At 39.8% G+C, this 25,847-nt stretch overlaps 1 protein-coding gene and 1 pseudogene across 1 annotated transcript in view; one reads left to right on the forward strand and one right to left on the reverse strand.

The window, feature by feature from the left end:
* Positions 1–273: 273 nt before the first annotated feature.
* Positions 274–652, reverse strand: LOC110133772 (small ribosomal subunit protein eS26 pseudogene; annotated as a pseudogene).
* A 6,979-nt stretch (positions 653–7,631) lies between these two features.
* Positions 7,632–25,847, forward strand: part of EGF (epidermal growth factor) — a 96,477-nt gene continuing 78,261 nt past the window's right edge. The window contains 2 exon segments of the mRNA XM_070452276.1: positions 7,632–8,085; positions 8,087–8,184. Of these exon segments, the coding sequence (XP_070308377.1) occupies positions 8,060–8,085; positions 8,087–8,184 (124 nt within the window). The 5' untranslated portion in view covers positions 7,632–8,059.

The following is a 25,847-nucleotide window of genomic DNA, read 5'->3' on the forward strand; positions in this document are numbered from 1 at the left end:
TGGACACCTACCTGCATGCACAGCAAGTCAGGTGGTACCTCAGATAAGAGAGGGAGTGGGTCTTGGAAGTACTGAACCCCTGAAGGTCAGGCCAACCCCTGGGGTCTAAGAAGTCTTCTGACTCACAAGGTGAAACAAACAGCATTGTAAAAAGGTTAAGGTAAAATCAGAGCTGCATTTTTGCACACAAATTGATAATGATAACAGACTGTGACCTTTGATCTTGAGTGTTCTATGCCTTTTTGATATATTTTTTTAAGTATAATTTTCATTTTATTGTCTCTTCAGAAAAACCAATATTTCTTCAGTCTTTAAGGACTTGGATTCATACATGGACTTTGGTGGAGGACGTGGAGCAGCACCCGCAGGTCTAAATTGGGGTGGAGTTGTTCTGTTTTTCCAGGCTTCTGGAGAGTGATTACTGACTACCTTGCTGTGAATGGCACAACTCACATGGTAACGTAGTTTCACATACAGCTTGGGAAGCAAGTAGGCATCAAAAACACTTGCTTCAGAAATGTCCCATATTCTGAATGATGAACTTCTTAATGGCCTTATCCTTGGGCACACAGCGGGCACAGTTGGTGCAGTGAATACGCTGCATGAAGCTGTGGCCCTTTTTGGAACCATTGTTCCTCCTTTTCCTGGTCATCTTGGAAGTGCAGAGATAAGATCCCTTTGATTTATTGACATAAATCAAATTCTAATGAGGCCCTTTTGACCTCTAGCTAACTTTGGGATGCTTCAGAGAGCCCCTGTGTGTGTTAGTCACTCAGTCATTTCTGATTCTCTCTCCATGGACTTTAGCTCACCAAGCTCCTCTACCCATGGAATTCTCCAGGCAAGAATACTGGAGTGAGTTGCCATTCCCTTCTCCAGGGGATCTTCCTGACCCAGAGATTGAATCCAGGTCTCCTGCATTGCAGGCAGATTCTTTACCATTTGAGCCAGCAGGGAAGCCCTCAAACAGCCTGTAGAACATCCCAAAGAGAGATATTAAACTAGTTAGGTTCATGGGAAATATTGTTAAATGCTCCTTGGAAGGAAAGCTATGACAGACTTAGTGTATTAAAAAGCAGAGACATTACTTTACCAACAAAGGTACTTATAGTCAAAGCTATGGTCTTTCCAGTAGTCATACACAGATGTGAGTTAGACCATAAAGCTGAGTGTCAAAGAACTGGTGCTTTCAAATTGTGGTGCTGGAGAAGACTCTTGAGAGTCCCTTCAGCTGCAAGAAGATCAACTCAGTCAATTCTAAAGGAAATCAACCTTGCATATTCACTGGAAAGACTGATGTTGAAGCTGAAGCTCCAATACTTTGGCCACCTGATGTGAAGAGCTGACTCATTGGAAAAGACCCTGATGCTGGGAAAGATTGAGGGCAGGAGGAGAAGGGGACCAAATGAGATCAGTGATTCAATGGACACGAATCTGAGCAATCTCGGGGAGATAATGAAGGACAGAGGAGTCTGGTGTGCTTCAGTTCATGGAACTGAAAAGAGTTGGACATGACTTAGTGACTGAATAGTAACAAATTGCCAAATGAGTAATAAATCTTCTCAGGTTATGTTGTATGGAATATGTTATCCATATAGATATTCTAGAAATTATATAGATTTCATAAAGATCTGACATGCCCTGGTAAAACATTATCAATCGTAATTCTAATTGCTGTCTTAAAATGTTTCATGTCACAGCAGTAACCAAGTTACTTTGTCAATTGTGTTGTAATCAGACTTTTTAAAAAATAATTTTAAAAATTTATTTATTTTTGGCTGTACTGTGTCTTTGTTGCTGCTTGGGCTTTTCTCTAGTTGAAGTGATCAGGGGCCACTCTTCACTGCACTGCACAGGCTTCTTTTGCCGTGGAGCACAGAACCAAGGACGCTGAGCTTCAGTGGTTGTGGCCCATGGGCTCAATTGTTGGGCTTCCCCGGCTCTAGAGCACAGGCCCAGTAGTTACGGCACGTGGGCTTGCTCTAAGTTGCTCTAAGGCGTGTGAGATCTTCCTGAATGAAGGATCAAACTCTAAGTCTCCTGCATTGGTGGATGGATTCTTTACCACTGAGCCACCAGGGAAACCTCTGTAATCAGATTTTAAACATGCCTTTTAAAGCCTTTTTTGTCATTATAGAGAGCTATGGGTTTCACTCTGATACCTTTGCAAAAATATTACCTCTTCAAGATTTATAGAAAGGATTTCTTAAGATTAAATTAAAAGTAACTAGATAAGCAAATTTCATTATTAACAGTAAACTGGTATTGGACTGGATTTGGTTTTATCTCTGTGTTAAGAGAAAAAAAAGTTTTCTTATCATGTGGCTTTTGATAACAGAATATATGAATTTCTTTGCCTTTAAGTGATTTATACTTGTTTTTAAAATCTTTTGGTAAATAAATATTAGTTCACAATGATCTGTGAAGTTTGTGACACATATAGATAAAGCTCCTTGTGTGTCTAAAAAAATTAACCTTCATTGTCAGACGTTTGCTTTCCTAATGTCATTAGGACATGGCAAGAGTCTACTACTAAATCAAGGAATTTAAAATGGGTAAACAATAGCTGTAAATCAAACAGCCAGGGCTCTAGGGAATCCAAGACTGCTTGGTTTTTCCTGGTTCACTGACAAACCTCATTTTTTATTTGATGGGATAAAGTCTTCCCTGGCTGCAGGGTTAATGTCCTCACAAAAAATTTCTGTTTCACTGAATAGTAAATTCTAGTTTTGTTAATTGAGATCTATATTGGGAAGACTCACTTCCCAGATAGTTTCTTTCTGTTATGTTTGATTACTAAAAAGTTTAATTAAATTATTCTAAAGCTCACCTCAGTAATCTATCTTTGGATAGAGATTAGCTCCCCTGGTGGCTTAGTTGGTAAAGAATCCACCTGCAATTGAGGAGACCCAGGTTCTATCCCTGGGTTGGCAAGATCCCCTGGAGAAGGAAAAGGCTACCCACTCCAATATTCTTGCCTGGGAAATGCCATAGTCAGAGAAGCCTGGCAGGCTACAGTTCATAGGGTCCCAAGAGTAGGATACAACTTAGTGACTAAACCACCACCACCCCATGAGCTACACCCAGGGATTATAAAATTACATGTATCTATCAATGAACTGTGTGCTAATTAGAGCTTATGGAAAAAATAAGACAAAACAATGTCCTTCGGTTTCTGGAATACCAAGTTTCCAGAAGCTGGAAAGAAGTAAACCAAGAGTAGTCAATTTGTTGAATTATACGCAGTATGCTGTTGTTGTTCAGTTGCTAAGTAGTGTCTGAGTCTTTGCAAGCCCATGAACTGCAGCAGGCCAGGCTTCCCTGCACTTCACTATCTCCTTGAATTTGCTCAAACTCATGACCACTGAGTCGATGATGCCATCCAACCATCTCATCCTCTTTGGCCCTCTTCTCCGTCTGCCCTCAGTCTTTCCCAGCATCAGGGTCTTTTCTGATGAGTTGGCTTTTCACATCAGTTGATCAAAGTATTGGATATTCAGCTTCAACATCAGTCCTTCCAGTGAATATTGAGGGTTTATTTCCTTTGGGATTGACTGGTTTGACATCCTTGCTGTCCAAGGGACTCCCAAGAGTCTTCTCCAGCACCACAATTCAAAAGTGTCAACAGTATATACATGCATGTGTGCTAAGTCACTTCAGTCATGTCCAATTCTGTGCAACTATATGGATTGTAGTCTGCCAGGCTCCTCTGTCCATGGGATCTCCCAGACAAGAATACTGGAGTGGGTTGCCATGCCTTTCTCCAGGAGATCTTCCCTACCCAGGAACTGAACCCATGTCTCACATCTCCTGCCTTGGCAGGCAGGTTCTTTACCACTAGTGCCACCTGGGAAACCCTGTCAACAGTAGGCTTTAAAGGAAAAAAATTTGATTGATATATATACACAGATTCTTGGTGAGTAGCCAATGAATTGGCCACTTGGCTTCCCCTATGGGTAAAGAATGGGGCTTCCCAGGTGGCACGGTGGTGAAGAGTCTGCCTGTCAAGCAAGAGACACAAGAACTTCAGGTTTGATCCCTACATCAGGAAGATCCCTTAGAGAAGGAAATGGCAACCCACTCCAGTATTCTTGCCTGGGAAATCACAAGGAGATAGGAGCCTGGCAGGCTATATAGTCCATGCGGTCGCAAAGAGTCAGAGACTTAGAGTTGGATATGACTTAGTGACTATACAACAACAACTCTTGTGAATAGATTATTCTTTGAAGCCTGCCTATAATGTGGATTGTCATTCACGCCTCAATCTTTAGGGATATGCTACAGTTAAGAGAAAAATATGAAGAGAGGTGTCCCAAATAGGTTTCTTCATATTTTTCTTTTACTTGTAGCCTATCCTTGAAGGCTGAGGTGTGAGTGACAATCCACATTATAGTCAGGCTGCCAAGAATAATCTATCACACGAGTTGTTGTTGTGTTGTTGTTTGGTCACTAAGTTGTGTCCAATTCTAAGTCTTTGAAACATGAGCCAGACCTAGACTCAGGATAATTTTGCCTTCCTAGTAGACAAGGTCTGTCCTTTCTTAACCTAGACTTTCTATGGACAACATTTGTCTGTCTGCTAGATTACACAGCACTGATAAAGATATAGCTCAAGGCCCAGACACAAATATTATTGTGCCGATTTACTTTAACAGTTGTATCCACCTATTGATAGACTGTGACAAGACTACTGAGGAACTGCTATGTGGACCAACTTCTTGCCTTTGGGGAAACTGACCAATCGTTGTGAATGAACTATCTTCCCTAAATCCTGTAAGAATTTTTAAAAATAGCCCCTCGATTAGTATGTATCATAACTGATAATGTAAACACAACTTCTATATATCAATTAGTAACTCCTTTTTCCAGATGTCTAGCACATTTTTTTTTAAAGTTGCTCAGTCGTGTCTGATTCTTTGCGACCGCATGAACTATACAGTCCATGGAATTCTCCAGGCCAGAATACTGGAGTGGGTAGCCTTTCCCTTCTCCAGGGGATCTTCCCAACCCAGGGATCGAACGCAGGTCTCCCACAGGGCAGGCAGATTCTTCACCAGCTGAGCCACAAGGGAAGCCCAAGAATACTGGAGTGGATAGCCTATCCCTGCTCCAGTGGATCTTCCTGATGCAGGAATCAAACTGGGGTCTCCTGCATTTCAGACAGATTCTTTACCAACTGAGCTATCAGGTAAGCCCAAAGGTTGGCCCACTGCTTTGGCCAGGAAATGAACCAGGGTCAACTGCTTGGAAGGCAGCTATGCTCACCACTATACCAGCAACACTGCACAAACACATATCTAACGTATGTTGATTATTTATATTGGAGGGGGATCACTTATTACTTTCCCCCCATGAGAACTTATGTATTATGGACCCAAATATTATTCCCTACTTTGTCTGTTCCTAATATTAGCTTCTTCTTAGAACTGTTATGTAAGATTTTGCAAGGAACCAAAAAGTTAAACATAGATAAACATAATTGTACCTTGATAGAACATTCTGTTGTTACTACCATTGCTGCCAATAAGTTAATGGATGTAGAAGTTGATGAACAAAAGCATACTTCTCATTCATGGTGGCATTTTTTCTTTACTAAATCCCCTACTGCTCAAAAACTGTTTTCTGCATTGTATAATTCATTACTTGTTTCTTTGATCACTTTATTTCTTTTGACTATCTGGAATTGTTATTTGACTTACAGAATTAAGACTGCCCATTTTATTTTGCCTTATTCCTATGTTATTTAACTTAAATAATCCTAAGGCCAGCTGTTACGGAAATTAAAATGGAGGAACTCTTGTTCAGGCTTCAAAGGCAGGAGAGCAGGACTCTGACCTGCCTTGGACCTGCCTGGCCATTGCCTGGATTCCATACCTGCATACATGCATAGCAAGTCAGGCGGAACTTTAGATAATAAGCAAGGGAGTGGATCTCGGAATTCTTGAGTCCCTGAGGGTCTGGCCAACCCCTGGGAACTCAGAAGCTTTGTGATTCACAAAGTGAAATATGTGGCATTATAAAAGTTAAAAAAAAAAAACAGAGCTGCATTTTTACATGCAAACTGATAACGATATCAGATTGCAGCTTGGGATTATAAATGGGGAGTCCCTGAAACTGCAATTTGAAGTCTCACTCATGGGGTGGATGCACCCTGGGGCCTCTTCCCAACTGGAACTCCAGATCACTGTTAATGAGAGACTTCCCAGTGCTGTCTAAGTCTGGATGTTTGTCATCCCAATTTGGTGACGTATGGGCTGTTACTTTTCTCTATTGTTTCTATTTCTCTTCTTTTAATAACTGTATATTGAAATTAAGTCAAATAATCCTCTATTACATATTGAAATTGTATATTTGTGTGTAACAAGTGATTTCTTTTGTTAATGAATCCTTTGAACCTAAAACAAAATAAAAATGTTGGCAAAACATAAACTGGCACTGTGAGCAGGATTCGTGAAGCAAAGTGCTACTCTTTAAAAAGAAAGAGGTTAAGACTATTCAAATTTTTATTCCCAGGTAGGAAGATTTGCCTTACTGCTCGCTAGCTACTGAATAGGGCATATCCACTGGATTGTGTGAGAATTGGGGCCCCAAATTAGAGTGGGCCAAACTGTTAGAAGTTATTGAATGTTTGTAGCTTGTGCCACCTGAGAAAGGATAAGAATGTACTGCACTGGGTTGGAGAGGCTGGATCCTCCTCTCTGCCTACCGTAAAGTAACAAAAGTAAAACTTCCAGCAGAACAGTGCTATTAGCTTGTTTTTTTCCAACACTGCTCTATGATAACAGTCCCCTCCTTTCCCTGCACTCCTGGCCCCTCATGGTGTTTTATTATGGTCCTGCTGCAAGAAAGGGTGACTATGCATACTGTAACTCTTCATCTGGCATCAGGGATTTCTCTTTGATTTGGAAAGAATAATCTTTCAAATTCCGCTATAAAATATATGGGAAGGAGAAAGATAAAGCTCCAGGAATGTGCACTGGTGTTGGCATTCACTCACATAATGAACTGAAGGTCAATTTTCTTTAGTATTGCTCAGATGAATGATCAATTGCTCCAAGTCTGCATTATCAGCAGTGCTGTTCACTACTGATTTATACGACGTGATTTAATGTTGTCTCCATCCTGCCAGATGTTTAAAACATGGCCAATATTCAGCAGGTACCTCCAAGACACCAGAAGCAACTCCACAGCCCCGTCATGGCTCTTCGCCTGGTTTTGCCTGGAATGCTCATGGTGAACAGTCAGCTGTCTCCTTGGCAGTGGTCCCGGCTTTCTGGAGCATGGAATTGCCTACATTTGTATTTGCAAACAGAGGCTCACTCAAGTGTTACTAAAGGAGAGGGGTGGAGCCAAAGAAGCTTTAAAAAGGAAAAGAGAAGTCATTCTACTTTTTTTTTATATTTTATTTTTTTTCTGTCATATTATTTTTTTTCATTTATTTTTATTAGTTGGGGGCTAATTATTTTACAATATTGTAGTGGTTTTTGCCATACATTGACATGAATCAGCCATGGATTTACATGTGCTCCCCATCCTGAACCCCCCTCCCACCTCCCTCCCTATCCCATCCCTCTGGGTCATCCCAGTGCACCAGCCCCGAGCACTTGTCTCATGCATCCAACCTGGACTGGCGAAACCATGTTTGGGGAGGAATCTTATGTCCTTATTTCATCAAGGGTCGTGGTTGGAACTTTCCACCAATTCTTCCCTATTTTCCTTTTCCTAGCCTTGGCCTTGCAACTCTGCCTTGTCACAGTGAAGACAGCGGCAGGCCTCCAGTGCATGCCTGTTCAACTCTGTGAAATGTGTCCTAAGGGTGTCAGGTATTTCTTACCAGCTTCCCCAAAACAAACCTTTCCCCTCAGGCTCCCTCTGGATGCTGTCTTGAGTTGAAGGAGAAGGAGCGAGAAGGCAGCAGCAGAGCAACAGAGGAAAAGATACCTCAGGGCTGCAGGCCCACCTGAGTGGACACACGGAGAGTCAGACGTACCCACCTGGCCCGGGCTGTGCTCAAGCAACGTCAGCTTGTTTTCTATTGAGAGTTCAAGCCATCAACATCATGCTGCATTTCCTTGTCGTTGTGTTGCCAAGTTCTCAAATTTAGTTTTGTTAGCCTCTCAGCCCTGCAGCACTGGAACTGTCCTGAAGGCTCTCCCTCCAGAAATGAGAATTCTACTTGTGCGGGTAAGTAATCTAATCAAAAGGAGTTCACGTGAAACAGATCACCAGCCCAGGTTGGGTGCATGAGACAAGTGCTCGGGCCTGGTGCACTGGGAAGACCCAGAGGGATCGGGTGGAGAGGGAGGTGGGAGGGGGGATTGGGATGGGGAATACATGTAAGTCCATGGCTGATTCATGTCAGTGTATGACAAAACCCACTGCAATGTTGTAAAGTAATTAGCCTCCAACTAATAAAAATAAATGGGAAAAAAAAAAAAAGGAGTTCACGTCTTCCCAGAAACTACCTTCTAATACCTATTTGTTCCATCTTGTATACTTGGCATTTGTTTCCGATTTGTCTTTGGATGTGTATATTTGCTTCCTTTTTGTTTTCAATGCATGGTTATTTCCTTATTGGCTGTTAGGACTATAACATCATATTGGCTGTTAGGACTAACTATAATAATTCAAACTATTCTTCTGTGTGTGAGTGAATAGGTCTCATTTTTAACTAGTTAAACCTCTATCTTGATTCTGACGTGAGGAGTGATTAAATACTTAGTTGATCAGCTTTATATGGGAAATTGGGGAAACAGATGACTTTTTAAAAAATTTTGAAACTGTCTCTAAGCCATAAAGAAAAAAATATCATCCTTTGGATAACTTTGTGTAGGAACTAAGAGGTTGCTAAAAACCAGTGAAAAATGGGGAGGGAATTGGGAACAAATGTGATTCCTTCATTGTGAAAGTTAAGCTACATTTCAAATTAAACCTCCTTGCATTCTCCCCCACAGCTGTTTCTGAAGCTCTGATGCAGCGCCAGTTTTAGTAACAGGTGCATTGTAACTTTGGGAACTGCTAAGAAATGATAATATGCCACAACCCCTCTCATATTAAACGGGTTCTTAATCAAGAGGAAATGGGAATTCTACTGAATGCAAAATAGCAATCCCGAGTAAGAATTTATTTTAATCCTTGGTGGCTCTGCAAACTGTTGCTAAAACAAGGCAGTTATTTCCATTCACTAAAGGGCACAAACTGCCCCGATATTCCTTTCTTGTCATTTTACCCTTTTGAGAAGAGGTCTGGCTCCCCAAAAGAGGTAGATTGAGGGAAACAGTAAATTTTCCAGAAGAGAAAGAGAAGCCTTGGGAAATTAGCACAAACTAATGGGAATAAAGGGAACAGTTCTGAGCCAAACTGCTGACACTGGGCTCCTGTTCTGGCTCTCCTGTAAAGGAAATTATGGGGATGAGGAAGTCAAGGCTCTGTCATCAGGCAGCGCGCACTGGAACAGGTGAGCAGAACCCGAGGGTATGGAAGGAAGGACTGAGTTCTAATTACCTCTGGGTCCCCAGCACCTAGAACATATCCACTGTCATAGTTTATACTCAGTAAATTCTTGCTGAATGAATGAGTATCCCTGACCTGATAATCCACGTCCTAAACAATAAAGGCAAAAAAGGAATGACAGGGACTTTCCTGGAGGTCCAGTGGTTATTCTCTATGCTTCCACTGCAGGGGGCTCAGGTTCCACCCCTAGTCTCGTTGGGGAACTAAAATTCCACATGTTGTGCAGTGCAGCCAAAAAAAAAAAAAAAAGATGACAAAAAGCAAAAATAACCCCATGAGCTGGTGACTCAGCTGTTGGAGGCAGAGCTTTTGAGCATAGTTTTGTCGGGTGGCCTGGACCCTCTTTGGGTTGAAAGAGAGTAATTGGCAAGTGACCATAGCCAGGCATCTGCATGGATGCACAGAGAGAGTGGGAACCAGTCAAGAAGCAGAAACTGAGAGAGAAAAAATAAGATGCAAATGAACTTCTGCACATGGCTTTAGAGTCTCAAGGAACTCACTGCTAACAAGGGAACCTACACCTCATGCTTCTCACTAGTCCCTGCTGGTGGCTCAAAAGTGCCTTCACTGAGGCTGGTTGAAGAAATAAACCTGAAGCCCAGGATAGAGACAATGAGTTAGGAGGACTGTGTCACAAATGGAAGGAACTGAGGTTTTAGATGCAAACATACCTCATTTCAAATCTATGCTGCCTAGTTAATACTGGAGCTCTAGTGGACTATATTCTAATTCCCTGGTAGCTCAGTCAAGCAAAGGATCTGTCTGCAATGCAGGAGACCGCCTGCAGCACAGGTGACTGGGGTTCGATCCCTGGGTCTGGAAGATCCCCTGGAGAAGGAAATGGCAATCCACTGCAGTATTCTTGCCTGGAGAATCCCATGGACAGAGGAGCCTGTGGGCTGCAGTCCATGGGATTGCCAACAGTCAGAAACGACTTAGTGACTAAACCACAACCACATAGTGGAATATTGCTGAAAAATAATAATACCCCTTTCGGAATTGTTGTGGGGATCCCACGGGATAATATGGGAAATGCACTTACCACAGAGTCTGGCAGATTGTGCTTAATAAATATCCTCTTGGCTCCATATCTTGGCTAAATCTCTTGATCAAATCATGTCACAAGATGCCTTATTTGAACACTGCAGTGACATGGCACAGACCCCATGGAGGGTGGAATGTCTGGATGCGACTTTGTGACTCTGACTTTTTGCTCCCTCATTCCTTGCAAATCAAAGGTTTAAAGCATCTACTTGACACTCCATGTCTTGTGTTAGCCAATAACTGCCCAGGTCGCACCCTATGCCCATGCATTTCAGAGGATAGTATTTCTCCTCTCGAAATAAATATGGTGCTGTCATCTATTTTTCCTCTAATTAAATTCTACTTGCCTTATTCCTCACGCTTGGCATTGAGACAGACCACCTGTGGCCAGCCTGACCCAGGAGGAAGAATCCCTTGTGGTCTGATTCAGGTAACTTTATGCCATGTTGTCTTGCATGTGACTATGAGCCTGATAAACCAAGTGATAACACAGACATGGCTTTTCTTTTCATTTCTCCCCTCCCCCATGCCTCCTTCTGCTATTGCTTCTTCTTCTTTTATTTTAATTACTGAGTATTCTGTTAGCTTCTGTTTGGGCTACAGTGCAAAAGGAGCGCAATAAGGAAAAGTGCTGTCAAATGGCTTTTGAACTTTTAAGCCTCTTTTCCTTGGAGGAGAAATAGCAATTGAAGAGGAACTTTTTCTATTTGCTGTCTCTGCCTGCATTATTTATATGAACTTCCCTGGTAAATGGAGTGACGAAGAAGTGCAGGCCAAACCTCAGCACTAGTCAGCCATCTGGGGAGGTCATCTTTAGCAGTAAACAGTGAAATCACTGATTTCAGCATCAGCTAGGGTTTGGTCAACTTCCCGGTCACGTGCAAATCAGAGTAATTCCATGATCAAAATCTGGTTTATTTTTTCAGCTAGAGTTATGCAAAAGCTTTTTAAAAAAAAAAAATCTAACTGCTCAGAAATTACAGGAATGATCTTTTATGCATACCACATGAATAAAACCATCCCCTAAGTCCTCAGTGGTTCCTGGTCTTTGAGTGGGTAGCAGAGCTTAGTGGTAAAGAGCTTCAATTTTGGAGTCTGCCGGCCTGAGTTCAGATCCCAGTTCTGCTGCTTGTGAACTGTGTATCTCATTGTCCTCATTGTAAAATAAAGATGATTACCCCTTCCTCCCAGGACTGTTGTCAGGATTGTGTTAAAGCATTTGTTTTCAATTCTGGCTGCATGTTAAACCACCAACAGGGTTAGCACCAGGTCAATGTGAGTCACAGTCTCCTCTGGTGGTTTTTTTTAATTACCCTCCCTTGGTGCTTCTAACAGACATAATGGGCAGTCTGGGCTCAGGACCGCTCAGTTATCACATAACTGACTGAAGTGCATAAAAACGGTAAAGTGCATAAAATGGAGCCTGGCATGTAATGAGCACCCAATAAGTCTTGTGTGCATGCATGCCAAGTCACTTCAGTTGTGTCCAACTCTTTGCAATCATACGCACTGCAGTCCGCCAGGCTCCTCCGTCCATGGGATTCTCCAGGCAAGAATACTGGAGTGGGTTGCCATGCCCTCCTTTAGGGTATCTTCTTCACCCATGGATCGAACCCGTGTCTCTTGGGTCTCCTGCAATGGTAGGCAGGTTCTTTACCACTAGTGCCACCTAGGAAGCCCCTCGATAAATCTTAGCTTCTATTAATATTTTTATTGTAGTTAATGTTATTTTATTGGTGGTAAGAGTAGTAGTGTTCTCTAAAGCTCCAATACTTTGGCCACCTGATGTGAAGAACCAACTCATTGGTAAAGATCCTGATGCTGGGAAAGATTGAGGGCAGAAGGAAAAGGGGATGACAGAGGATGAGGTGGTTGGATGACATCATCGACTCAATGGACATGAGTTTGAGCAAATTCTGGGAGATAGTGAAGGACAGGGAAGCCTGGCGTGCTGCAATCCACGGGGGTCGCAAAGCATCAGACATGACTGAGCAACTGAACAACAAGTTTATAGATATGACTTAGTTTCTTCTATAATAATTAAATTTCTTTTACACATGGAAAAATGCCATGTTGAAAAACCTGATGATAGTTCTATAACATTACAGTTTGTATTCAAAATAATTTCAACATACATAGCTTGTATTTTTGTGCTCAGAAGAAATGTTTATTAAAAACCCAAAACCAAATCAAACTGGTTTGAGTGAGTGCCCTCGTGGAGCTGCAGCTCCAGCATTTGCCTTTCTGTGACATCAACTGATAAAAAGTTTCACTGAGTGCTAAGTGAGCCTGCTTGTTAGGTTTCTTACCAGTGGTCACTTAAACAGCGGCAAAAACAAGCCACTATGTATTTAAAGCTCTTATGTATTCTTTCCTATGTTTGGAACCAATTTTTTTAAGATCTGTAAAATTGTTGAGGGCGTATAAAGAAACAATGAATTAGTTCTTTAAATGAATTTACATTTTGGGGCTTGTCGTGGGCTGTCCCTTTTATTTGACGTTCAATTTAGAAGTTAGAAGGTGAGAAATATTTGCTTATTTGAGTAGAGCAAGTGCTTCCCATCAAAGCACTGTAATTTGGCTTTAAATTCAAAATCTTCCTTTATCATCTACAGATTTGCCTTCATGAAAATCTAGTGACATATTTCCTTGTATAGTATAAATGGCTGGGGTTTTTTTTTGTTTGTTTGTTTTACCTTCCGTAACCTCCAAACTCCCTTCCACTTTAAAAAAGTTAAAATGTGGACATATGCTCCCAATACACTTTTATTTATCACTTACATTAGTTATATACACTAATATTATGAATATTATGAAGCACGTAACATTTCTAACATTTTTTTTTCCCACAGAATAATGTTACAGTCTCTAAGTGGTACACATCCTACTTGGGAGAGACTGTTTCAGAGAAGTAGTAGAATGATGGAATAAATGTTATATCCTTCTTTATTAGCTCAGCTCCTTTCACTTAAGCATGAAGAGAAAAGCAAAAGGACTGCTAATTATTTTTCAAGTAAAGGGGGGGTTATTTATAGTGAATACCTTTTCTCATAGTGTGTCATTGTAGCAATTAAGATCTCCCCAGTTGGCTAACTTAGCACCCCAGGATCCCTCTTGCATACGGTAGGGTTGCACTGAAATTCTGCCGTAAGGGTCAGAAGAACAGACTACATCCCTAAGAATGGACTGGCATTTCATAAATTCCAAAGCTCTATGGCCTGCGGGGGCCATAGTATCTTAGAATTTTTAAATAAAAACAGTCTCATCTCCAGCCCCTCTCCCCTCCTCTGTCTTGGAGGATTGATGGGCAGGGATGGTGATGTGGAAGGAAAGGTTGTGTCCACTTGGTCCTTCCACTGAATCACTCATGTCTCTGTGGCTTGCTTCCTTCATGTCATTTTTCCACTCCAGCACCTCACGCCCACATCACCCTGCTTCATTTCTTAAAAAGAGCTTTGGGTTGTGAGGGTACAGACTTTAACTGAAGGCTGAGGGCAAGACAAAAAGTCACGGTCACATCCTGATCCAGCACACGAAACAACTAGAACAAAATGGTTTTCATTCTTGTACTTAAAAGTCAAGTCATTGTTTTCTGTGGAAATGACTTAGTTACCGTCATCTCTCTCGAGTGTGACCCTCTTGCCATGTTAGCCACCCCTCTTTCGCTCTCAGTGACCCTTGGTCTACGTCTATTTCTCTTATCTTGGTCTCCTTCATCTGTTTCAGGTGACTTACATCCTTATGCAGAACAATGTAGATATCTTCTTCCCCCAACTCTGCTTTTAAAAAAAAAAAAATCATATCTAGGGCTCTCTTTATAAATAATCATTTTAAAACCTTAAATTACTAAACAGTACGCTGAAGTGTTGTAGTAAAAACAAATCAGGCATTTTTCAGAAGCTCTGGCCACAGATTAAACCAGTCTTTACAATTTTCTTTCCGCAATGGGAGACGGTTAAGTTTGAGACAACAGAGGAGATCTTGCAGGCAGGACCCAGGTGTTGGGAATACCACCGGAAGAGGAGGCCTTTCCTGAACTCTTGGGCTAGGAAGGGGCTGTGAGTTCCGGGGTCGGCGGAGCCCTTTCTCCGGCCTGGTGGACACGTCAGAAATGAGGCCGGGCACTGCCATGGAGGAGACCTCCAGGAGTCTGGTCTTAGCCAGCCATTTTAAGGTGGGTTGCCCTTATTTTCTATTAAACCAGTGTGGTGCGTGTCTGACTGTGACTCCATGGACTGTAGCCCCCCCGGGCCCCTCTATCCATGGGATTTTCCGGGGAAGCACACTAGAGTGGGTTGCCATTTCCTCCTCTAGGGGATATTCCTGACCCAGGGGTTGAACCTGAGTCTCCTGCTTTGCAGGCAGATTCTTTACTCCTGAGCCCTCAGCGAAGTCCCTTTCTATTAGTCACTAGTTTTTAAAGAAGATTTTATGAAAAGTTAGAGATTGATCTCACTTGTACTGAGGAAAACAAGAAAAAGGCTTGTCGCACATTTCAGATGAAATGGTAGAATGAGTGTAGGTAGGAGAGACTGTCTTCCACAAGCGCCGTGGCCCTCAGAGTCGTGGTCGGCGTGTGAGGAGACGGATGAGAGTGCCAGTGGGTGAAGCCGAGAGAGGCAGAGTCTTCCCTAGTCAGTGGTCTACTACTAGGGGAATCAAACAGTTTGGGTTACAAAGCAATTACTACGGCTCCTCTCAAGTTTTATCATTGACTTGTAGGTTCTACTGTGCTAATTTATTTAGATTAACTTTACATATTGTCTCTTAATCCAGACAGTTAAAAAATCAAACATTCCTTAAAAGAAATCTGGATGATAAAAAAAAAAAAAATCAAACATTATACCTCAGATGAAAGGAAACAAAAATTCCTTAACTGGAAAATAAATCTAAAATCAGTCCAACATTCTTAATATTTAGTCACTTTGATTGTAGTGGAGAAAAACTGGAGAAGAAACTAGTAATTTTCCAATATACGTAAATTGCCTCATCTATTTCAGCAGTTATTTTAATGAAGCAGTTTTGTTTGTTCTGAACAAAAAAAGACTCAATAACTAGCCTAAATAGCTAGAAAACTTTTTCAGAATGTCCAGGCCAGTATTAAACAATGTACTTTTCTTCAAGGAATTCCTCAATATTTTTCAAGACACACTCTCAAATTCCATAAAACAGCTTAGTGTTAAGTTTTAGTAATAACTCCAAATTTGAGCAATCCTAGAGCTAGGGAACAAAATGGGAGTTCCATTATGTTATAGTTTCTAATGTTAAAATTAACTTTAAGAAAGAACCAGGAACAAAAATAGCAGCAACAAAAACCTCGACCATCAGAGCATAATTGTCCCCACTGTCTATTTACTTCTTGCCTACAGTCAGTAGTTTCGTCCAGAATGCTAATACTACTCACCATGAAGTCAGTATTACCTGGATATTAGGTGAACCAGGAATGAAGATTTATTTTTTAGAGATTCTTTTTTAACAATAATGTTAATAAATATTGGCTTTGTACACCATCACTCCAGGCATGTCCCCAGCTGTCCCAGTTGTTGGGATCCATGACAAGAAGATGACTGAGATCAGGGCCTGGAAGGATAAGTGATGTTTTTGCCAAGTATAGAAGAAGAAAAAATTACTTTAAATAGAAGGGACCATTATATTTCTTAAAAGGTCTTGCTGTATCAGAAAATATTTCGTTTTATTTTATATGGCCAATGTTACTAGCCTCTGTGGGCAGTTGTAGACTAAAACATACAAATGTATTTTTCTTCAGGAGATCTTTTTCCTTTACATCATCTCTCACAGCTTTCCTTTGATGCTGGAAATTAGTTAATGTGTAGAAATTTCAGTCTTTTTAGCGAAATACGGGGAGGGAATGTCTGTTCTCATCACCTCTTGACCTTTGTAAGCCTGGAGTTTGAATTGGTGTATGCAGCTGTCTTCACTTATCACCTTGATTTTGGGATTCTCCCAAGCCTAGCCATGCTAATGTCACTCAGTGCCTGCATTTTCCAGGATACTTAGTGCCCTGGAGTTTGTGTGAGTGTGCCAGTGATTCATGGTGTGCACTGATTTAACTGCTGAGCCCCGTCCAGTGTAGAATAGAGGAAGGCTTTCAGAGAAACACATTACCTGCTTCCTCACTTCAGAGCTGCCTATCGGTGCTACGGACCAGCTTTGTGTGTAGTAAGTAGATCTCATTCATGAGGTGGTTCTTTTTGTGGATGCCTGGTAGCTAGGATACAGACAGCCCGAACAACCTCAGAGCAGCTGTCTTATTCTTTAGCACCTGGTTTGTCAGTTGAGAAATAGTATTTTATTTCATTCATTTCAATGCTTTTCTGATTAAAATTTCAGAAGCTTGAAGAAGAATCTTTCTTCTTCTATAAACTATCCTTGAATAAACAGATCAAAGATGGAAGATTCTTGAAACTCAACACTGTTATAATATATGACTGTTGACACCAATCCTCTGTATTTTGGGTCCTTCCCTAATGAGGTTTCGAAATATGCCCAGAGGTAGAACCTACTAGGGATCTTTTGGTGTTTCTTTCCTTCCCTCTGAAGCTTACAATTATTCTGTTTACTATAGGAACTTAATTTTTTCTTGGTTTGCAAGGAAATTACAAAGGTTACTATCATTAATGGTAATTTAGCCAGTGTGTGGAAATGTATATCTTTTAAGATTCAACCAACGTTGTTGAGAATTTTAAAGGCGCTAAGTGGATTAAAAGTCTTATTATGCTTTAGAAAACACATTTGAAAAAAATTCTGAAACTTTTATATTTCTTGGCTATTCTAATCATGGCAAAAATTTCATGTAAGAGGGGGAAAAAAAAATAAGGTATGTGAAGAAAACTTTCCATTGTGAGCCTCAGTGCATTCAAAAAGCACCCAACAAGGTTTATGAAAGGATAAGAGGAGATTGTCTTTCAACATCAAGGTGTTATCTTCTGCAACAGAAAGGTAAACAGAAGGACTTTCTGCATAGATATTCCACTTTAATGCAGATTATGTTGACAGATGTGAAATGACCAGGTTTTTTGCTACTAAAGAGACTGGATAAAGTGCCGTTTTCAAACAGAGGATATATTTTCGACAGTGAGTTTTGGTTGGCGCTTTACACAAGTGGATTGATTTTGTCCTGGGAAAAGCTGAAGCGGTTTCAGACAGGTGGTGGTTCCCATGTCCTACTTGCATACCGCTTTGCACTGTGTGAAGGAATCCTCTCATGCCTGGTCAGTGCACCATGCCCGGCAGGTCCTGCTAGGACTCAACTCTTGAAATGGATAAGGTCCAATTATGTAGTTGATATGAGATGCTAATACTTAGCTCACAGGATTGTTGTGAAGACTAAATAAATTTGCATAAGGTGCTTAGAATCTTGCCTGACACCCAGTGTGTTCCCACTAAATATTATCTATTATGCTACCAAACACAGTAAGATAAGGCATATTAGAAACACCTTTGCTTTGTAAGTTTTCTAATATCCATTTCTTCAGATTTTCAACAATTCTTAGAGAAATGTGAAGTTTGTTTCTTGGCATGAACCAGGTCTTAGCAATCATCTTATCCTGGGTGTCCTCTGGTAGAATATGAACAATGGAAGTGGTAACTTAGGAAATACCTACATTCCAACACTTCTTATTTTCTTTTTGTTTCTGTCTGTCTAGAAACACTCAGAATGTATTGCCTATAGGCATATAATTGTTCAACCTTTTGATGTGGGGAATATTGTTGTAAAGGTAGGAGGAGAAGATAATTGTGTTAGTTATAAATAAGACCAATATCAGATTTTTTACCTTTAATAAATTTTTACAGATTTAATCAATCAGTTAATTTTGTAGACTTCTTTGAGAGAGTTGAGCTTTTTTTGTCTTTTGGGGGAGGTTGTTTGTTTTAGGTTATTATTTTATTTTCTTTATCAGAGCTCGTAATGACACATTATTGATTTGGTATTTGACGTTTAGAGAAGCAGAGAGAGAAAACCTTTCACAGAAAATAGGGGTTAAGATGGATAACATCTATTTACAATTTACCACAAGTGTAGGCTTCTTTACAAAAATGCTGTGAACAGGGAAACTATTGAGTTCTGTAAGACAGGCAGGTTAGGAATTGATGTGTTAGATTAGAAAGGATCTTCAAAATCATCTAACTCAACTGCCTCATGTTATACAGATGAGAGGTTCAAATCCAGAGAGATGAGGTAACTCACCAGGATCCTAAGAGAACTAGAAGTCAGGACCCTCAATTCATTGTACAGAATTTACCAAGAACATGCTGCCTCCCACAACTGATTGTTGAAAGCCCACCAATATAATGATTTCATTACTTCTTTCTACTGAAAAGTATTAATAGTGCTAATTTGGCTTAGGGAAAGTTCCTTAGTAGGTTTCTATATTGAAAACACTTGGAAAGTAGGACTATGTCCTCTTATAAATACACCAATTACATCAATGAATTAATTTAAATCAACTCAACAAATATTTATTAAACATCAGTTGTATGTTTGGACTGAGAGTGATGACATCACTGACGATGCCCACTATCCTGAGGGGACAGTGAGGTTCCCAGCTTAGAAGGTGAGGTGCAGGGTAGGCTACAGTTTACCTCATGACTTGTGGATGTTTATCAAAGCTAACTCTTACAAAATCTAACAACTGGCTTAAAAACCCTCCTGCAAAGGAAATAAATGTGGCAGATAATGCTAATAAACCCAAGAGGATAATGAGGGAAGAACAGCACTGACCCCTTATTCCTTGTTGCCTGCATAAGAGATAAAAATGTTTAGATTTGACCAAAAAGAAAGAGAAATTAACAAGAAGGAAGTCTTGGATTTACACTTATTATAGTTATTATTAGTGATAAATCTTGAAACAAGTGAAAATTTGCCTCAAAACATTAGCTAATGAAGCCATCAAGACAAGCAAGATATTTAATAATGAGAATCCAGAAGGTGAAAATTGACTTTTTTATGATTTTCACAATTATGTTCAAAATTACAATATGTAAGAGTACATTTACTAAACTTACTGATAAAATGTTACAAGGTTTCATTGAGGTTCTTGACTTTATAGCAAAAATAGTAAAGTCTCACACTATTAGGAAAATATTTGTTCTTCCTGCTTTCCACTGTGGTAAAACATGCCTAAAATAATACGTAGAAAACCACATAACAACAGATTAAATGTGTTCTTTTGTCAGCAAATACTACTGTAAGCTTCACAGAAAGCATTACTAAAATTTTAAGAAAAATAATACAGTTTGAGTGAAAGCAAAAGTGTTTCTGATATATCTCAGGTTATGGTATTTTCTAGGGACTACTAATGAACATTTACTGAGAACTCACTAAATGTAGGGGAAAATTATAATGAATTGGCATGAATTTATTTAATCTTCATAATAACCCTATGAAGTAAATACTATTATCATTTCCATTTCCAAGATGAAGGAACCTACGCACAGAGAGGTTAAGTAATGAACTGAAAGTCATATTATAGCTAATATATATCTGCTAATATATATAGCTAATAATATCTGGCTATTATAGCTAATAACAGAGCCAGTAAAGATTCAACATGGGTGTTCTGTTTCCAGCGCCAGTGATGTTAGCCACGTTTGTATCACCTATTTCAGCAATGAAATGCACAAACAGCTGAGATACCTTTTCATAAGCCAATAAAAGAAACATGCATCAGAGAAGAAATTTTTTCAGTCATCAATGACTTCTTGACTTCTTTATATATTATGAAAAAAAAATAGTTCACCTGTACCCAGAGACAATACAGCCACTGCATTTAGTGAAGCATCAACAAAAATTCTTGGGTGAGATACTAGTGGACCCTACAGTACAGTCTCCACAGTTTTTCAGGGAAACAGGGCAGCAAAAACACTGAAACTGGAATTGTACAAAGTGCAGTGGGACATCACTGATGTCATTACTCCTATAAAAGCAAGACTAAACTAGATTCTTTATAATACTTTATATTGAATAGGGATTAACCATGAAAATGTTAATATTTGCCCTACATGCTTTCTGCAGAGTATCTGGAAGTAAAGCACTTATGACAACAATCAAATATTACATATTTTTCTTTTTAAAAAGAGACAAATATTTAATTTTTTTTTTTTACCTTTTCTGTGATAAGTTGATGTCACTGGTGTGCTACTCAAAAAATAACTAGAAAAACAGAAATTTATCCCTCCAAGTTAAAGGTGACATTCTAATTGGTGAGAAAGTGACTTGCTGATTGTAGGAAATTTATGATGAAGAAAGTGGTTTGAAAACTGATGTTGGAAATGTTTCTTTTGGTCATGTGATTTGGTTGTTGAATCACTGTCAATATGTCATTTATTAAGACACTCATGTCGGGCATTTTAAAAATTATTCCTGTATGCAGAATTTTCAAACTGTTTTAAAAAACTTCTAAATAAAGAATTTTTGTCCCTTCAATTCCACTTGCTTAAAATATAAAATGCAACACCTGGTTAGTTTATATTTACTAAAGTTACAGGAAGGCAGAAATTTGCTAGTCGAATTCAATAAAATTTGTGAATAGCTGATAGATATAATTTAAAAGGCTTATTTTATGATTTTGTAAATGCAGCCAGTGAAGCATTTTCTTGTATTTGATATAGATATAATTGTGAAATACCTTTTTTGTCTATTACAGTTATCAAAGACTAAATAGCAAAACACAATGAACTTTAAACCAAAATTTTGAATTCCTATATCATATTCACCCTGGAGGAGGGCATGTCAACCCACTCCAGTAATTCTTGCCTGGAGAATCCCCATGGACAGAGGAGCCTGGCGGACTACAGTCCATGGGGTCACAAAGAGTCAGACACAACTGAGTGACTAAGTACATCTCATATTTAATTTTTTCAGTAGATGCAAAAGAATCAGAAAGTGACACATACTCTCAGTTTACAATATGCAAAAAGCCTTTTGGGGCTGTGCAACATCCCCAGTTGGAAATGTCCAGCAAAAAATAGAAAATATAAGGGCAAAACTCAGAGAACAGGTCAAGATAGTGACTTCTGAGTCTTGCTGTGTGTGTGTGTAACATCTGGAAAAATTTCCAATGCTTTAATGTTAAGGGAATGCATTTTAGTCTGGTAGCATCAATCTTTAAATAAAATTGAGCATAGTTTATGCTGATGAGCTGAGGGATAAGCCTGCTTACTTAAGATGAACAATTACCTATAGCATAGGAAACTTCTAACAGTGTTCACTGTTCTTCAAAATGGTATTATTTTTAAAAAATATTTATTTATTTGTTTGGCCTTGCCAGGTCTTAGTTGCGGCACACGGGATCTTCAGTCTTTGCTGCGGCATACAGGATCTTTAGTTGCAGCATGTGGTATCTACTTCTCTGACCGGAGACTGAACCTGGACCCCTTGCATTGCAAGCAGCGTCTTAACCACTGGACCAGCAGGGAAGTCCCCAGAACTGCATTATCATTATTTTTTTTTAAAGTTATACTGAGCTGTGGTATTAGCAGAGTGATAGACACGGAAATTAATGGAACAGACTAGAGAGTCCAGAGATAGACTTACATAAAAATAGTCATTTGATCTTTGACAAAGATGCCAAAGCAATTCAACAGAAAAAGGATAGTCTTTTCAACATGATGTTGAATCTATTAAACATCCACAAGCAAAATAATTAACCTCAACCTAAACTACACAGCTTATACAAAGGTTAACTCAAAATGGATCATAGCTCTAAATTTAAGATGTTAAAGTTTAAAGATTTTAGAAGAAAACAGAAATCTTTATGTCCGGGAATTAAAAGTTCTTAGAAATGACACACCAAAAGCATAATACATACAAAGGAAAAATTTTGTCAAATTATACCTCATCAAAATGAAAACTTCTGCTCTACAAGAGGCAATGTCTAAAGGATGAAAACACATGCCATGTGCTGGAAGAAAACATTTGCAAAGCATGTGTCTGACAGAGGGGGGTTCCCAGGTGGCTTAGTGGTAAAGAATCTGCCTGCCAATGCAGGAGACACAAGAGACTCAGGTTTGATTCCTTAGGCGGGAAGATCCCTTGGAGTAGGAAATGGCAACCAACTCCAGTATTCTTGCCTGGGAAATTCCATGGACAGAGGAATCTGGCAGGCTGAACATGACTGACTGACTGAGCGCACACACACATCTGACAAAGGACTTGTATTCAACATATATTAAAAAAAAACAGCCTTTCAAATGTAATAATAATAAATAATCTAATTAAACATGAGCAAAAGATTTAAAGAGATATATTCACCAAAAGGATATAAGGATGGTAAATAAGTGCATGAAAAGATATTCACCATTGTTAATTGTTTCAGGCTAAATAGGGACCCCAAATATATCTATGTCTTAATTCCTAGAACTTGTGAATGTGACTTGACACAGCAAAAGTGACTTCACAAATGTGATCTTGAGATAGGGCAATTATTCTGGACTTTTAGGTGGATCCCAAATGTACTCACCAGCATCCTTATGAGAGGGAGACCAGAATGTCAGAGGAGAAGGGAGATGATCGAAGCAGAGAGACATTTTAAGATGATACGCCGATGACTTTCAAGATGGAGAAAGGGGCCATGAATGCAGGGATTACATTATATGTGGGTTGCAATATATTATAGAATTATGTATAAAAATATCCAGGTGATATAGAATCCATTGAAAGGACCCACTTTCTGTTTAGTTCCTAGAACATGGATGGATGCAGAGAACCCAGCCTTTTGATGAGATGCCTAGAACATGTGACCCAAAGTGGGTGTCTGGACAGATATGAACTACAAGATGCTGAACAATGAATTCCTGATGAATTCAGTTCAGGATAAGCATGATATTTAAAAGTTAAACTCTGTGATCAGAGAGACATGTCTTTAAAACTCCAGTTGTTATTTATTGGACTTTTAGCAAATTAACAGCTCTAAACTTCAGTTTGTTCTTCTGTAAAATGAAGATGCCCAGAGCACCTACTTCCTACCATTACCCAGTGAAACCAGATAATGCGTTTAATGTGCTACCCCAGAGATAACACTCAAGAGGTTGGCTGTTACTATTATGGTGATAGTCACCACCCACCCTCTTGGACAATCAAAGTGTATGACGGCATAGGAAAGACTGAGCAACTCTGTTGAACAAGTTTAATTTTGTAGAACTTGCTAGCCTCACTTACTGTCTTGAGGACCTGGTAATGAATCCTCTTTAGCTGATAATGAGAAAGTGGTTGAGCGTCAGGGAGGGGCTATTTGTTGCGTCAGGTGATTTTTACCACCGTTTTACCACCATTCAGGGTCTAGCGTGGCAATCTTCGCATTTTTCAGAGCTTTTCTTGCAGAATTAAGATTTTATAACTGAGTAGGACCCGATGGGACCTTCCTGCAACAGACCCTTTCCCCTTCCCCTTTGCTTCAGCTCCTCTCTGAAGTACTTAGATAACAGATTTGATGCACATTTCCTGAGCTGTTTTACAGGTATTAACCCCCCCACCAAATGGAAGTAATTAATTATTTGATGACCATGAGCACGTAGCCCTCCCTACACACACCTATTGGAGCCTAAGGATTGATATTGTTAACCCCTGGGACACTGCCCCGTTACCTTACCAATCAGAGAATTGTGTGTGAGCTGATCTCACAGTCTGGGACACCCCCCCCCTCCACCTTCCATGATAAATGCTTTGCAGAAAGCCATGGGGAGGACAGGGTTTTTGAGCACTAGCTGTTCCAGGCTTTGTATGGCTTCCTACAATGAACACTGTGCTGTCCTTCACCATAACCTGATGTCAGCAGATGGGCCTTACTGCACGCAGGCGAGCAGACCCAGGTTTGGTTTGGTAATAATTTAAGTTCACATCTCTTTTCTCACCTTTCTAGATGTGTTATTATTTTCTAAACAATTTTATTGAAGTATAGCTTATTTTCAGTATTGTGTTAATTTCTGCCATACAACAGTGATTCAGTTATACATATATATTTATCCTCTCTTCCATTATGGTTTATCACAGGATATTGAATATAATTCCCCATGCTCTATAGTATGACCTTGTTGTTTATCCATCCTATATATAATAGTTTGCATCTGCTAATCCTAAACTCCCAATCCTTCCCTCCCCACCCCTCTCCCAGCACCCTGCCTTGACAACTACAAGTGTGTTCTCTGGGTCTGTGAGTCTGCTTCCGTTTTGTAGTTATGTTCATTTGTATTGTATTTTAGATTTCACATATAAGTGATACCACGTGGTATTTCTTTTTCTTTCCTACTTTGCTTACTATGATAATCTCTAGGTCCAACCATATTGCTACAAATGGTATTAGTTCATTCTTTTTATGACTGAGTGTATTCCATTGTATATGTGTGCCACATCTTCTTTATTCATTCATCTGTGAATGGACATTCTGTATCTTGGCTATTGTGAATAGTGCTGCTCTGAGTATATGGGTACATGAGTCTTTCTGAATTATGGTTTTCTCCGCATATATGCCCAGGAGTGGGATTGCAGGATCACATGATGATTTTATGTTTAGTTTTCTGAGGGCACTCCATACTCGTTTGCCATAGTGGCAGCACCAGTTTACATTCCCAATAACAGTGTAGGAGGGCTCCCTTTTTTCTATACTCTCTCCAGCATTTGTTATTTGCAGACTTTTTAATGATGGCCATTCTGACTGGTATGAACTGATCTTTCTCCTTCCTACTTACTTTGCTTTTCTCTAATAATTAGCAATGATGAGCATCTTTTCTTGTGCCTCTTGGCCGTCTGTATTTCTTCTCTGGAGAAATGTCTCTTCAGGTCTTCTGCCCATTTTTCGATTGAGCTGTCTGGGTATTTTTGGTTATTGAGTTGTATGAGCTGTTTGTATTCAATGTATGACTTATGAGCCACCCAGCTTCTCTCTCACCTGTCCTGAGTTTTGACCCTAATGAATAAGTTGAGAAGAAAGCTGTGATTTCCCAAAAAGTAAATGCATATCCTTTTAAGTCCTGTAATTGGAAAAAGATAAGGATAGACTTTTAGAGTGAAATAAAACTTTTGTACTTCATAAAACACAGATAATATTCAAGTCAGCTCCTTGCTGGGAAGAAACAAATCACTCTTATCAGGAGCTTAGGCAGGAGAAGGTAGGAGGCATCAGGCTTTTTTACACCAGACCCATCAGTTTAAATCTACATTCTTTTCTCAGGGTGTCATTGAATCCTGAAGATCCAGAGCTCTATTTTCTCTTTTGTCCTGTGAGACTTTTTCAGTTTGTCTCCAGATTTAGAGCAGGAAACCTGTGATGTTG

Source organism: Odocoileus virginianus, chromosome 21, assembly GCF_023699985.2.
Source record: "Odocoileus virginianus isolate 20LAN1187 ecotype Illinois chromosome 21, Ovbor_1.2, whole genome shotgun sequence".
In the NCBI taxonomy this organism is placed as follows: Eukaryota; Metazoa; Chordata; class Mammalia; order Artiodactyla; family Cervidae; genus Odocoileus; species Odocoileus virginianus.